Here is a 14076-nt window from a genome sequence, read left to right on the forward strand (position 1 = left end):
GACCTCCAGGCGTTCTTACAGAAATATTGAACATCATTGGTGAAAAAAAGTATAGCCCCCCCCCCCGCCCACATAAGGGTCACCATGTAACAAGATGCAAAGGCCACTCAAGGATAAATGTTAGGTGGTTAGTAAGACAACACCGTGATGATTGGTAATGGTGGAAATCGAATAGAATTTAATTATCTAAGAAGACGGCTCAATAAGAACTTGTTTACATTGGACTCGAAAATTGTTGTAGTCAGCTGTAAAGCAGGCCTTCGGTATAGAGTTCCACAGGCAGGCAGTTCTAGGAAAGAAACTTTATGGAATTTGCATTTAATTTTAGGCATAGATAGAGAGTAGGAGAAATTGTTGACAGTGGTTGTAACTAGACGAGTGTTTGTGAATGTTTTGCAGGGATGTTGCATAAATTTAAACTCAGTTGATCAGACTTATAATTAATCATAAAAGAGGTTATTTCAAAAGATTGGAATCGGTACAATTATGAACCATGATAAGAAATGGCAGTTCAGCTCAGCTTTGCTCGCGCTCTATGTACTGTTCATAACTTTATGTGCATATGTATATATATTAAAACGTTTGACTCATATCCAGATAACCTACATCCAAAATTTCAAAAGTTTAGACCCAAAATTGGCAAAGAAGTTTGGTAGAGTCTGCAAAGATCAACTCTTTCAACTTTGACCTCTTGGCAGCCAAATTTTCGGACAAAAACTGATTAAAAAGTTTGATACATGTCTGAATATCCTTTATGTAAAATTTCAAATATTTAGACTCAAAATTGGCCGAATAGTTTGCTGGGAGGTATTTAGTTCTTTCCCACTGCAAAAACTGCAACATCAGAATCGGAAAATGGGATTCAGAAGTCAGTGTCTCCGAGGAGGAGTACTGACCGGCAAAAAGTGCCTGGACAACCCCGTTAGCATTCCCGTAAGGAATGCTCAAGTGATTAGCATTAAACTAACCCTTTCTACAAAAGAGAAGGCAAAGCCTGGAAGAGTGGACTTCCTAGAACTCCAGAGAACCTGCATTACACAGCAATCAACAACGACCACGTCATTATAGGAATTGTCTAATCTGTTGATTTTGGGGGCCAAAAGGACTTGGGTCATTCAAATTTTGTTACTTTGGTGATGCCATTAAAGGACAGGGTGGGGCTGGTGTGAATTCGATTACAAGAATTAAGAATGGATGGATGAAGTTCAGGGAATTTCTACAATTACTAACCAGCAAACCATTACCATTGCCGCCCAATGAAAAAAAAAAAATCTATCAAGCATGTGTATGAGTGTACGAAGGGTGATAATGTATGGAAGTAAAACCTGATTAGTGAGATTTGTAGACATGCGTTGCATGAAGAGAAATTATATGAGAATGAAATGGATGATTCTTAAAGGCAGGCAAAATGCTATTGATCTCAAAAGAAGATCAAATCTGGACAGTATATGGAGATGTGTATAGAAGAGTACACTTATGTTGAAAGAATGGATGAATGTTCTTGAGTTAGTTCATGTAGAGCAGTTGAGGTAGTAGAATCAGGCCAAGGAAAACATGGTAGAAAGTGTTAAGATTGGACTTGAGAGAAAGATGTAGAGAGATGGCCAGAGGTTTGTTAGTTTAAAAGTCAATTTGTAACAGCCGTCCAACATATGCCAGCATTTAAAACAGACATTAAACTTAATATGATAAAAGAATGGATGAGAGTACTTGGGTCAGTAGACGCAGAAGTTTAGATGGTAGGGGCAAGGAAAACATGGGAAAGAAAGGATAAAGACCTGACCAGAAATAGGTTGGTTTAAAAGTAAATTTCTAAAAGCCATCCAACACGTGCCAGCACGTAAAACGGACGCTCTATTGATCATGAGATGCACAAGAAGTCGTTAGAATTTTATGTTTGTCAACGATCAGTCCAGTGATTGAATCAAGGTAACATTTCCTAGTGCTAGTACATTATACAAACCAAAAGGCGGCAATTGCGCATATTACAAACTAGATTTCTCAAATGTCTGCTCTTGACATTACCACCAGAATATGCCAAGCGCCATTAAAAATGCCCTGAAACCTGTTTAAATTATTATTTTTTTTTTTTTTTACTATTTTCAAGTTAAATCCATTTTTTTTAATACTTTTTTTTATTAAATTGTTAGATGAAAGTACAGAATAGCTACAAAACACCCTCCCCATGTTAAGAATGGCTTTCTAAATGTTATTTCAGCAGAGTAATATAGATGCAATGGTACTCAACATTGTTGGTCCAGCCATATCGGACAATTAGGAGAAATCCGGTTTGTACAATGCACAAGTACCAAATTTCCAAACGCATAAAGATAATGTAATGTTAAAGGTTTAATGTAGGTATAAATTAAGGCTAGACAATCTGAAAGAGTGGATGATTTTTGAAAATATTGGCAAAAAAGCGACCCCTCCCTATAGAAAACTGCCCAGTTGAGGGTGAAGGAATTGATGTTTGTGCCCAATTTTTTATATTTGTCGTCCGAAGGGTCGAGCTTCAAAACAATACTGATTTCGTGAAAATCAATCGCCTCTGTTGAAAGTTTTAGGCAGACATACAAACATACAGGCAAGATTTATATTACGAATGATGGCAATGTATGAGAAAGGGAGACATATGTCTGGCATCGGTTAACAGAAAACGTGCAGCTTGATCCTACTTAATATTACAGCAGGTAAACAAATTGGTTATGAAATTTTGCCTCACTCATCAGACTTCTCACCAACAGACTACTTAAGAAAAAAGGCTGCTACAAAGATACCCAAAAAGTTATCTGCAATTATTTCTTCTAATAATACATTAAAAAAATAAATAAATAAAAGGAGCATACATAGACATGCATTAGAAATAGCTAATATCATTTCATGTTTTCTACTACTTTGAAAACCTTCTTGGCCTTTTGATCAAGATCAAAGTGTTGTATTCCCCTACTCAGAGGCCACCTTCCTACCCCCTCCATCCGTTGCTTTATTTTCTCCCACCTTCATTAAGGCGACTTCCCCAAACCCCATTAGGGATGCTCTGCTTGTTTTCAGTTCCCCGGAAAACAGTGGGGGATCTAGCCACATAGAATAGTTCAGGGGGGTCTTACTAACAACACATTAGTAGTTTTTTCCTTATTTTTGAAATGAACATTTTCATTAGTTTTTTCCCACTCCACGAACATTTTATGCCAATTAATTCAAGAACTCTTTCTAATGAAATCGAACTTTATTTTCTCACACATACACACACACAAAAAAAAAAAAAAAAAAAAAAAAAAAAAAAATGCACACACAACATACAGAAATGAATATACAAATTGTACATAGTTAAATTTTACATTCAACGCTGGGGTTATTAGTTAGATTAGGATCCACAGAGTGATTGAGGTATTTTGGTAAATGTTGCCAGTCAAGAGTAAGACTTCAAAGTCTCATCTGTTACATAGTCAAAAAGACCCTGTACCCTCCCCCTCCCAATTTCTTGTAGGGCCTTGTGCCTAATTTTGTTGAATTGAATTTTTTGTACGTTTTTTATGTTCAATTTTTTCCTTCTCAATAAAATATATAAACAAGATCAAAGTGTAGTATCTGTTCTTCAGATGCTGCGCTTCCATTTCTTGTTCTCTTTCGGTGGAGGAGAAATCCTTCACGACTGAGACAATTTTTATTTTTGTACCTTTTCTCCACGTTAAAAAACGACCTTGGTGTCTAACTCTGTCCCGTGGGGAGGCATAGTAAATAGGTAATATCATTTCATGTATCTACCTAAAATTTTAGCAAACATATCTGAACACATCCACTATGACTACATAATTCCTACAGCTACATAGCTAGAAAATGGGGCTATTAAGCCTGACATAGTGACATGGGACAGGAGGGAGAAAGTGGCAACCCTAGTTGAAGTAAGCGTCCCTAATGATGCTGGCCTTAACAGAGCAGAGACAGAAAATAAAATACCAAGGGCTTATGTACAACATGAAAAGAAACTGGAATCTTAAGGTATCATACCAGTCATTATAGGAGTAATCGGGCTAATGAAAAAGAATTTCAAAAACTATTTGGTGAATATACCCGGTGAACTAAGTGCAAGAGAAATACAAACAATAGCACTTAAAGGGACAGTTAGAATTTTAAAAAGATCTCTTGGTTGGAGTAACTAAACTAATGGGAGAGTGTTTGGCATCCGGTAGAATGCCCCATCTCCAGCAAAAACAAAGCGATAAGAAAATTAAAACTAGGTTAGCTAAAAGAAAAGATGACTATTACATCTAAAAACTAACAAAGAAAAGGGTGAATTACAGGTCAAGTAAACCTCTGCCTGATAACCATGCAACCATTGGCTGCGATAAAATGTGTGAATAGCAAAGAATCTGATTGGCTGACTAGCAAACTCAGCACCGTGTGAATACATAAAACATGCAGTAACATTAATTCCACGCAATAGCTTGACAAAGATAAAATGCAGAAAATTCTGTATAGTTTAATTGCCATTTTCCAAACTTACTACATATAGGTGTCATTTTTTTTTTTTAAAGGCACTAAACTCTTAATAAAAATAAATCACAGAAAAATATTATTTTACAAATTTTATTCTAAAGCTTAATTTTGACTTTCATAATTTACATACAATTTCACGTATATGGTCTTGCAGCTTACACATACAATTTAGAGTTTCAATTTTCAAACTATGCATTAAATTAGGCTGTATGTTAAATATTGTATTCCAGGTGGTCTACTATGTCTGGTCTATCAGCATAGGCATGGGACTTTACATATTCTCAAAGAAAATAATCTAATTGTGGTTAAATCGCCTGAACAAGTTGACAGGTCTATTTTCGTAAAATTATTCCTTCAAATGTTTCTTTCAGTAAATTTGATATTATTTGCAAACGCTGCTTGGGTGGTGGTCTCTTCATGTTGAATTGCCAAACCAAGCTGAACTAAAAATAACCAATACTTGCTAAATCTGTAGTTAAAGAAAAGAGTTTGATTTAAAGTTTGCCGCCTCTCCACATAAAAACATACAATGTGTGTGTGTGTGTGTGTGTATATATATGAGAGACACTTGAAGATAGTGTTGTAAAATTTTGTAAAGCTTGAGGTCTTGTTTAATTTTTGCATTTTCAAAACCTCTTGTATAGTATTTCTCTATTATACTTCTCCATACTATATTTCTACTTATATATAAAAGATACTTTGTGCATGCAAGTTAGTTTCCTATAGAGTCCAAAATGGCTAGATTGATTATCTTTTAAATTTCACATAAATGTACTGTATTTACTTGAATGTGTTCTTAGGTTTTGTATCAGCATATAAAAACAAAACAAAAAACAGTAGTTCTTTGATAAGGGTGTGTTAGAAATGAATGTTTGTTTAGAGCACAATTGAACCATGATACTTGACTTCTGCATTTTTAACTTTATTTAAGCTGTTAGATAATATATATATATATATATATATATATATATATAAGTGAATGCGTGACGCAATAACTGTCAGTTTTAAGTCTACAGACTCGAAATTTGATATACAGGGTACTGAGATTTGGGAAAATCTTTGTAATCCATTTTCGGCCAGAAATTTAGTTGTTAAGTGGTCAAAGTTCAATGATTTGACCTTTGAGAACTCTACCAAACTCCGACAATTTTGAGTTTAAACACTTGAAATTTTAGATATAGGTTCCTTGGACATGGATCTAACTTAATAACTTGATTTGAGCCCAAAACTATAAATGTTAAGGAGTCATAATAGGGGTCAAAGTTAAAAAAATTGATCGTTTTTTTTTTTTTTTGCTTAATATACACTTACAAACACCCAGGCAACGCCGGGCTGAAATGCTGGTAATTTTATAAAGTCAACAGTATGTTCTCTACAATGCAATGTCGACTACAACGTACTGTGGACTAAGTCACTGTAGCAAGGCATGTGGAGCTTCCTCTCATCCTGGTGCATCATGCTAGGTACCCAACTCGATTTGATGGGAGTGGGGGGCAGATAGACGATTTTACCGATTTTGATGGCAATAAAAGTATTGAAAGTGTGGAACATTCGTTGATCCTCATTCAATCCTGGGCAACGTTGGGCCTTTTTACTAGTGTCAAGATAAAAACTTTGCCATTATCAAAATAAAACACGATTCTAAAAGTATGGAAAAAAGATATTCCTCCTAAATAAGGCATGGAACAAGATTTAGGGAGTGAGGGGGGAGCATCCTAGGTGTGGAGTTATGCAGCAAGATGTTTGTTCACATAACATTTAAATTTATGCATATTGGTAACCGTTGAGCAAACTGAGGGAATTCCAGAAGCAATCGATAAGAGGAAAAAAACTACATCTGGGAAGCTCTACAGTGAAGTGGGTGAGACTTTGCTGCTTATTGCTTTAGTCAGGGTAGGAGGAGGGTATCTTTAAGGGGTACAAGTTCAGAGCACATTTCGTTTAAGTACTTGAAAAAAAAAAAAAAAAAAGCACAGAGATGCAATATTACAGCAACAGAACAGGGACTGGAGCTGGATAGCAAGTGTAGGAGTTATTAGGCTGAAGGTTTTGTTTTTTTTTTTGCACTCTGTCCAAGAGGCTATTAGTTGGTATACCAGCTTAAATATTGCAACCACTCGATGCATAAGCAAATAGTAGCTTTATAAACATGTAGGATATTAGCATGTAGCAGAATTTTTTTTTTTTTTAGCCCAGTAGAGGTGCAAATTTGGCAGTATGTTCTGTGCATGTATCCCACTTCATATTTCCTAAGGATTTTAAACATAAAAAAAAAAATTGCTACATGGAAACTAGACAGTTTTGTGAGATGCAAGTAAAATCCAGCAAGAAATTGTATGCTCAACATATAATACATGTATGAACAAACGAACAAGTTTTAAAAGAAAAACGTAAGAAATTCAAATGGCTGCATTTAGTTTATAGAATCAGCTGAACAAGATATACAAGCATTCAAAATAACAGTTACAAAATGTTTTCTACAATGTAAAAAAAAAAAAAAAAAAAAAAAAAGCGGGGAGGGGGTATTTGAAAGCCCATAACCTCATTTGTATAAGCAAATCAAATGCTATTCCTACTATAGCACATTGAGTAGAGGTTATATTCTGCTTACAACAGAAAGTGCGTGTGAGAGAGAGGGTACAGAGAGAGATGGGGAGAGAGAGAGAGAGAGAGAGAGAGAGAGGGTACAGTGAGAGAGAGAGAGAGGGTACAGTGAGAGAGAGAGAGAGAGAGAGAGTACAGTGAGAGAGAGAGAGAGTACAGTGAGAGAGAGCGAGAGTACAGTGAGAGAGAGCGAGAGTACAGTGAGAGAGAGAGAGAGTACAGTGAGAGAGAGAGAGAGAGTACAGTGAGAGAGAGTACAGTGAGAGAGAGAGAGAGAGAGAGAGAGAGAGTACAGTGAGAGAGAGAGAGTACAGTGAGAGAGAGAGAGTACAGTGAGAGAGAGAGAGAGTACAGTGAGAGAGAGAGAGAGAGAGTACAGTGAGAGAGAGAGAGAGAGAGTACCGTGAGAGAGAGAGAGAGTACCGTGAGAGAGAGAGAGAGTACCGTGAGAGAGAGAGAGAGTACAGTGAGAGAGAGAGAGAGTACAGTGAGAGAGAGAGAGAGAGTACAGTGAGAGAGAGAGAGTACAGTGAGAGAGAGAGAGAGAGTACAGTGAGAGAGAGAGAGAGAGTACAGTGAGAGAGAGAGAGAGAGTACAGTGAGAGAGAGAGAGAGAGAGTACAGTGAGAGAGAGAGAGAGAGAGTACAGTAGAGAGAGAGAGAGAGAGAGAGTACAGTGAGAGAGAGAGAGAGAGAGTACAGTGAGAGAGAGAGAGAGAGAGTACAGTGAGAGAGAGAGTACAGTGAGAGAGAGAGAACAGTGAGAGAGAGAGTACAGTGAGAGAGAGAGAGAGAGTACAGTGAGAGAGAGAGAGAGAGTACAGTGAGAGAGAGAGAGAGAGTACAGTGAGAGAGAGAGAGAGAGTACAGTGAGAGAGAGAGAGAGAGTACAGTGAGAGAGAGAGAGAGAGTACAGTGAGAGAGAGAGAGAGTACAGTGAGAGAGAGAGAGAGAGTACAGTGAGAGAGAGAGAGAGAGTACAGTGAGAGAGAGAGAGAGTACAGTGAGAGAGAGAGAGAGTACAGTGAGGGAGAGAGAGAGTACAGTGAGGGAGAGAGAGAGTACAGTGAGGGAGAGAGAGAGTACAGTGAGAGAGAGAGAGAGTACAGTGAGAGAGAGAGAGTACAGTGAGAGAGAGAGAGAGAGAGTACAGTGAGGGAGAGAGAGAGAGTACAGTGAGGGAGAGAGAGTACAGTGAGAGAGAGAGAGTACAGTGAGAGAGAGAGAGTACAGTGAGAGAGAGAGAGAGAGTACAGTGAGAGAGAGAGAGAGAGAGTACAGTGAGAGAGAGAGAGAGAGAGAGTACAGAGAGAGAGAGAGTACAGTGAGAGAGAGAGAGAGTACAGTGAGAGAGAGAGAGAGAGAGTACAGTGAGAGAGAGAGAGAGAGAGTACAGTGAGAGAGAGAGAGAGAGAGAGTACAGTGAGAGAGAGAGAGAGAGTACAGTGAGAGAGAGAGAGAGAGAGAGTACAGTGAGAGAGAGAGAGAGTACAGTGAGAGAGAGAGAGAGAGTACAGTGTGAGAGAGAGTACAGTGAGAGAGAGAGAGAGAGAGAGTACAGTGAGAGAGAGAGTACAGTGAGAGAGAGAGTACAGTGAGAGAGAGAGTACAGTGAGAGAGAGAGTACAGTGAGAGAGAGAGAGTACAGTGAGAGAGAGAGAGAGAGAGTCCAGTGAGAGAGAGAGAGTCCAGTGAGAGAGAGAGAGAGTCCAGTGAGAGAGAGAGAGAGAGTACAGTGAGAGAGAGAGAGAGAGAGAGAGTACAGTGAGAGAGAGAGAGAGAGAGTACAGTGAGAGAGAGAGAGAGAGAGAGAGAGAGTCCAGTGAGAGAGAGAGAGAGAGAGTCCAGTGAGAGAGAGAGAGAGAGAGTCCAGTGAGAGAGAGAGAGAGAGAGTCCAGTGAGAGAGAGAGAGAGAGAGTCCAGTGAGAGAGAGAGAGAGAGAGTCCAGTGAGAGAGAGAGAGAGAGAGTCCAGTGAGAGAGAGAGAGAGTACAGTGAGAGAGAGAGAGAGTACAGTGAGAGAGAGAGAGAGTACAGTGAGAGAGAGAGAGAGTACAGTGAGAGAGAGAGAGAGTACAGTGAGAGAGAGAGAGAGTACAGTGAGAGAGATAGAGAGTACAGTGAGAGAGAGAGAGAGTACAGTGAGAGAGAGAGAGAGTACAGTGAGAGAGAGAGAGAGTACAGTGAGAGAGAGAGAGTACAGTGAGAGAGAGAGAGTACAGTGAGAGAGAGAGAGTACAGTGAGAGAGAGAGAGTACAGTGAGAGAGAGAGAGTACAGTGAGAGAGAGAGAGTACAGTGAGAGAGAGAGAGAGTACAGTGAGAGAGAGAGAGAGTACAGTGAGAGAGAGAGAGAGAGAGTACAGTGAGAGAGAGAGAGAGTACAGTGAGAGAGAGAGAGAGAGAGAGAGAGAGTACAGTGAGAGAGAGAGAGAGTACAGTGAGAGAGAGAGAGAGAGAGAGAGAGAGTACAGTGAGAGAGAGAGAGAGAGAGTACAGTGAGAGAGAGAGAGAGAGAGTACAGTGAGAGAGAGAGAGAGAGAGAGAGAGAGTACAGTGAGAGAGAGAGTACAGTGAGAGAGAGAGTACAGTGAGAGAAAAAGGAAAAATCCTAGAATACTTCTCTACAAATATTTTTGGCAATTTGTTATACATCATATAAACTTAATTTATCAACCATTTTAATGCCTGACACTAAGTGATTGTCAGTTGGAAGTGACTGTCAAGAAAACATGAAAGCAGAAGTGGAGTTGACAGGAAGGAAAATTAAAAAAACAAAACAAAAAAAAACTATGAGGAGGAAGAGAAAGATGAGACCATAAGTCAGTTTAAATAATTTATTTTGTAATTCAACATTCACAAAAAAAATTGATTCCAAGACTTAAGAGAATCAAACAAAAGTTACTTGTTTTGTTTTACCCCTCTTCCATTTTTTTTTTTTTTTTTAATTAAATGTTTTTAAAACTCTCATCCATAGCTAGGTTCTACTTGATGAAAGCGAATGATATAAAGTTCAATCCCATCTTTTGTCAAAAAGAAAAAAAAAAAGCTCCTCACCCTTTAACAGCCCCCTCCCCCCAAATGTTTGCTATGGAGGAGCCTGATTGATTTAGAAAAATATGACATCTTGTTTCTTAACCAAGAGGGACAGATTAATGATGTATCGGACAAATGTAGGGTGGAGGGGGTACAAGTATTGTGGATGAAGAAAAACGTAACAATATGGGAGATTAAAAAAAAAAAAAAATACGGACAGACTAATTTGGGTGGTTTCTTTTGTTTTTTTGTTCCTTTATTCAGTGCGGAACAATACATATGCAAAAGCAAAGATGAATTCAGTCTAAAAAATTCATCTTACCTATTTGTTTTAGACTATTTTTTTTTTCATATACTTTTAATGTAAGATCGATTGCTTCATGAAAGAAACAAGTGAAATTAAATTTGGAGATAGGTAAGAATATAAAGGGAAAGAGGAAGGGAACAAAGAGAAAACAAAAATCCAGTTTTTCGTATTTTCATAGAAAACATTGGACTAAGCCCACATTTCCTGATGAGGGCGAGAGAAGAGAGGGAATATATATATATATATATATATATATATATATATATATATATATATATATATATATATATATATCAGTAAGCCAAAGAACTTTCATGAAGTGCCAAGCTGCCAAATTCTGGTAAGTTCATGAAAATGTCATCTTCCTGTATTTTTTAATCTTTTTTTTTTTTTTCATCTGCAAGAGGCTTGTAAATCTTTCATATCCCACCCAGCCTTAAAATATGAAAGAGTGAAGACAGTACTTACAGCAGCAACATTTTAAAAAAAAAAAAAAAAAAAAAAAAAAAGATAAATTTCCAGATGTGTACACACACACACACATTTCATTTATGATTTTGTTAGAAAGTTAGGTTAGAGCAATTCAAGTGTGCTCAAAATTTGCACCAAATGACACGTCTCACACTTGTCCAAGAATGACCTTTTTACATTAGTTTTTCTTTGTATTTATTATACAAATTTAAAAATAAAGAAATTGGTTTATTTCTTTTAATCATCACATACACACACGTTAAAGATGATCAGTACAAGCGTCAACATACAAATTCTTCATACCTTCTAATGAGCAAGGTTTTCAATTGGACATAAGTCATGCAATAACTGGCCAAGAGTTTTTTCTTGCTCTTTCAGCTAACACTTGCCATTTTTAAGGGCTAATTACATCAAAACCAACAAAATCTTTATTCATTATCTTGCATATTTACTGGATTTTAAGTATGAACAAAATATCTACATACAGAATGCATAAATAAACATTTAGTAATTTCTTGAAGAAAAATAATTAAGTATTACAGTATTAGCCAAAAAGAAAAAAAAATCGGCCAGTTTTTTTTTCATAGCATACATCCGATGAAAGCATTACTCATCTGAAAATATTTTTTAATTAAACAGATACATTTTTATAATCCAACATTTTATATATAATGAAACCATAAAGTAAATACACTGTATTTAATGGGCAAATTTCTGAATTTTTTTTTACTTATTTAAATATACATTAATTGTGTAAACCGCCTGGGGAAAAAAAATAAAATAAATATTGAAAATAAACGCAGGATTTGAACCTGTACTCCGAAGGAATGTTACTAGCTGGAGTGTACTTTTTACCATTTGCGAACTGAGAAGCCAAAAAAAGGTTGACACTATATTATGAAACTACATTCTTAGCTAAAAACTTTTCACTTGTTTTAGTAACCATTTCTGTTCGATATTTTTTGTATATAAACGTAGCACAGATTGTTTAACGAGGAGTAAAAAAAAAAAAAGAAAAGAAAAGTCATAATTACAATGTACTTAATTTCAGATACGTTTCATTATAGACAAAAAAAAAAAAAAAAACAGGAAAACTTGGTGTCAACATATTTTGTTCTTGACAAAACTTTATTAAAAAGGTCAACTGAGTATCTTTTATTTTCTATTTATATCAGTATCCTATTTTTCTGCTTTATTTTTTTATTTATTTTTTTTTTTTCCAGATATGTCATACAACAAAAGCCTGACATGATCTTTTTAGGGCAGAAGTACACTTTTTTCTTTTTTCAAATTTAAAATCAGTGGCCATGTATAATAAACTGGATTCGATTTTGGCAATGAAATTTTCTCTCATTCTACATTTACTGACATTCTGCTAGAATAAAAGAGGTTGACATTAAAAGTTTTCCTGTCCTTTTATATTTTTGAACACACCTAATTTTTCATACACACATCTACATGCACACATATTTCCCCAAACCAGTATGCCCCAAGAGAGAAGTACCAATCAAATATAACTGATCACCATTTCTGCATCAAAGACCGATGCAGTCTTCAATAAGATACCAGAACGGTAATATCACTTAGTTTTTATCTTTGAAAGTGTTAAGAGGAAGAGAAAAAAAAAAAAAAAAAGTGCCAGACTGCCATAGCTGATTGCAGCAATATGTACAGTTTATTTGTTTTTGTTTCTTTCCACATTTTTTGTTTGTTTTTGCTGTTTTAGTTTTCATCATTACATTGTCCGATATGTTGAGATGACGTTAGGTGTTACAGTTCCATTAAAGCCACCTCGTTACAAGTCATCAGTAAGTTAAAGCTTGCGCTTCTCCATTGACCGTTTTGGACTTCAACATCCCATCTTCTTCGATAGTTACCGTTTCTATACCATTCTCCATGGTTCTGAAAAAAAAAAAAAGAGGGGGGGGAAAACTTAAATGAATAAAAAGATGGAATTTTTATGTTTCTGAATTTTTGAGATTAAGCTTGATAATTCATATTCAGATTACTGCTCTCATCGTGAGTATTATTTTCGCAATGTTTGTCATTATGACCTCCAACCTTCAAGAATCCATGACAGAGGATAAAATACTTAGTGAAATTCAATAGTAAGTTACACTGTTCTGGAGATTAAAGGTTCAATCCTCAGTGCAGGCGATATTCCAAATACAATTACAAATTACTTAGACTGACAGAACGAGAGCATGCTAACCTTGTGGATTAAATAGAGGATTTCATTCAAAATTCCGTGCAGATTCCAGAGTTCAAGGTTGGAAGTTACATCGTCCGAAACATGAAAATAATAGGATAAGAACTATAATTCAAATAATCCAAACAATGCAATTGATTGAGTTTTTGTTTTTATTATCAAGTAAAAAATTTCGAGATTTTAATTATGATGGGCTTTGTAGCTTTAGATTGTACAATGTTTTAGATGTGTCTTCAATGAAGGAATTTAGCCATTGATAGGTCTTTCAGGCTCCATTATTATATTTCATTTAACATCTGTTTGATATGCTGACGTGTTGAAAAGCTTTGAGAAATTGATTAACAAACTGACCTTTCTCTGGCAAGACATTTATTTACTTTTTCTCTCAAACACATTTTCATCACTTCCTGCATTTTCCTTGGCCCTCTCATGTGATCTGGTACCTTTACGGTTTTACATCTACTAAACAAAACTTATCCATTCTTACAATATCAAGTAGAAAAAGGGAAAAAACGGGTGGAACCGGAGGGGGGGGGGAGACAAGGGGGTGGAAACTGGAGGGGGGGGACAAGGGGGTGGAAACCGGAGGGGGGACAAGGGGGTGGAAACCGGAGGGGGGGCGGACAAGGGGGTGGAAACCGGAGGGGGGGGCGGACAAGGGGGTGGAAACCGGAGGGGGGGCGGACAAGGGGGTGGAAACCGGAGGGGGGGCGGACAAGGGGGTGGAAACCGGAGGGGGGGCGGACAAGGGGGTGGAAACGGGGGATAAGGAGGTGAAAACAAGAGATGGAGGCAGGAGGGGGGGGGGGGGGACAAAAATAGGAGAAATAAAAGCGGTGGAAAAAAAAAAAAGAGGCGGAAAGATGAAAGAGAAAAAAAAAAAAGAGGCGGAAAGATGAAAGAGAAAAAAAAAAAAAAAAGAGACGGAAAGATGAAAGAGAAAAAAAAAAAAAA

At 36.9% G+C, this 14076-nt stretch overlaps 2 protein-coding genes across 29 annotated transcripts in view; both read right to left on the reverse strand.

The window, feature by feature from the left end:
- Nucleotides 1-6899: 6899 nt before the first annotated feature.
- On the reverse strand, nt 6900-9902 carry LOC145263742 (uncharacterized). Its single transcript, XM_080120733.1, has 2 exons — nt 9675-9902; nt 6900-9640 (listed from the first exon to the last, which is right to left on the reverse strand). Exons 1-2 carry the CDS (start codon nt 9755-9757, stop codon nt 7105-7107), a joined length of 2619 nt encoding a protein of 872 aa, XP_079976859.1. The 5' UTR covers nt 9758-9902; the 3' UTR covers nt 6900-7104.
- Nucleotides 9903-12104: 2202 nt separating this feature from the next.
- Nucleotides 12105-14076, reverse strand: part of LOC145263743 (dnaJ homolog subfamily B member 6-like) — a 115815-nt gene continuing 113843 nt past the window's right edge. For 23 of the 28 annotated variants that reach the window (XM_080120751.1, XM_080120738.1, XM_080120742.1 and 20 more), the window contains one exon: nt 12105-12815. In XM_080120751.1, the coding sequence (XP_079976877.1) occupies nt 12719-12815 (97 nt within the window). In that variant the 3' untranslated portion in view covers nt 12105-12718. The remainder of the gene's footprint in view (nt 12816-14076) is intronic. The other 5 variants (XM_080120757.1, XM_080120761.1, XM_080120755.1 and 2 more) reach the window with 1 other exon arrangement.

Source organism: Euprymna scolopes, chromosome 39, assembly GCF_053919585.1.
Source record: "Euprymna scolopes isolate OS-2025 chromosome 39, ASM5391958v1, whole genome shotgun sequence".
NCBI lineage: Eukaryota > Metazoa > Mollusca > Cephalopoda > Sepiida > Sepiolidae > Euprymna > Euprymna scolopes.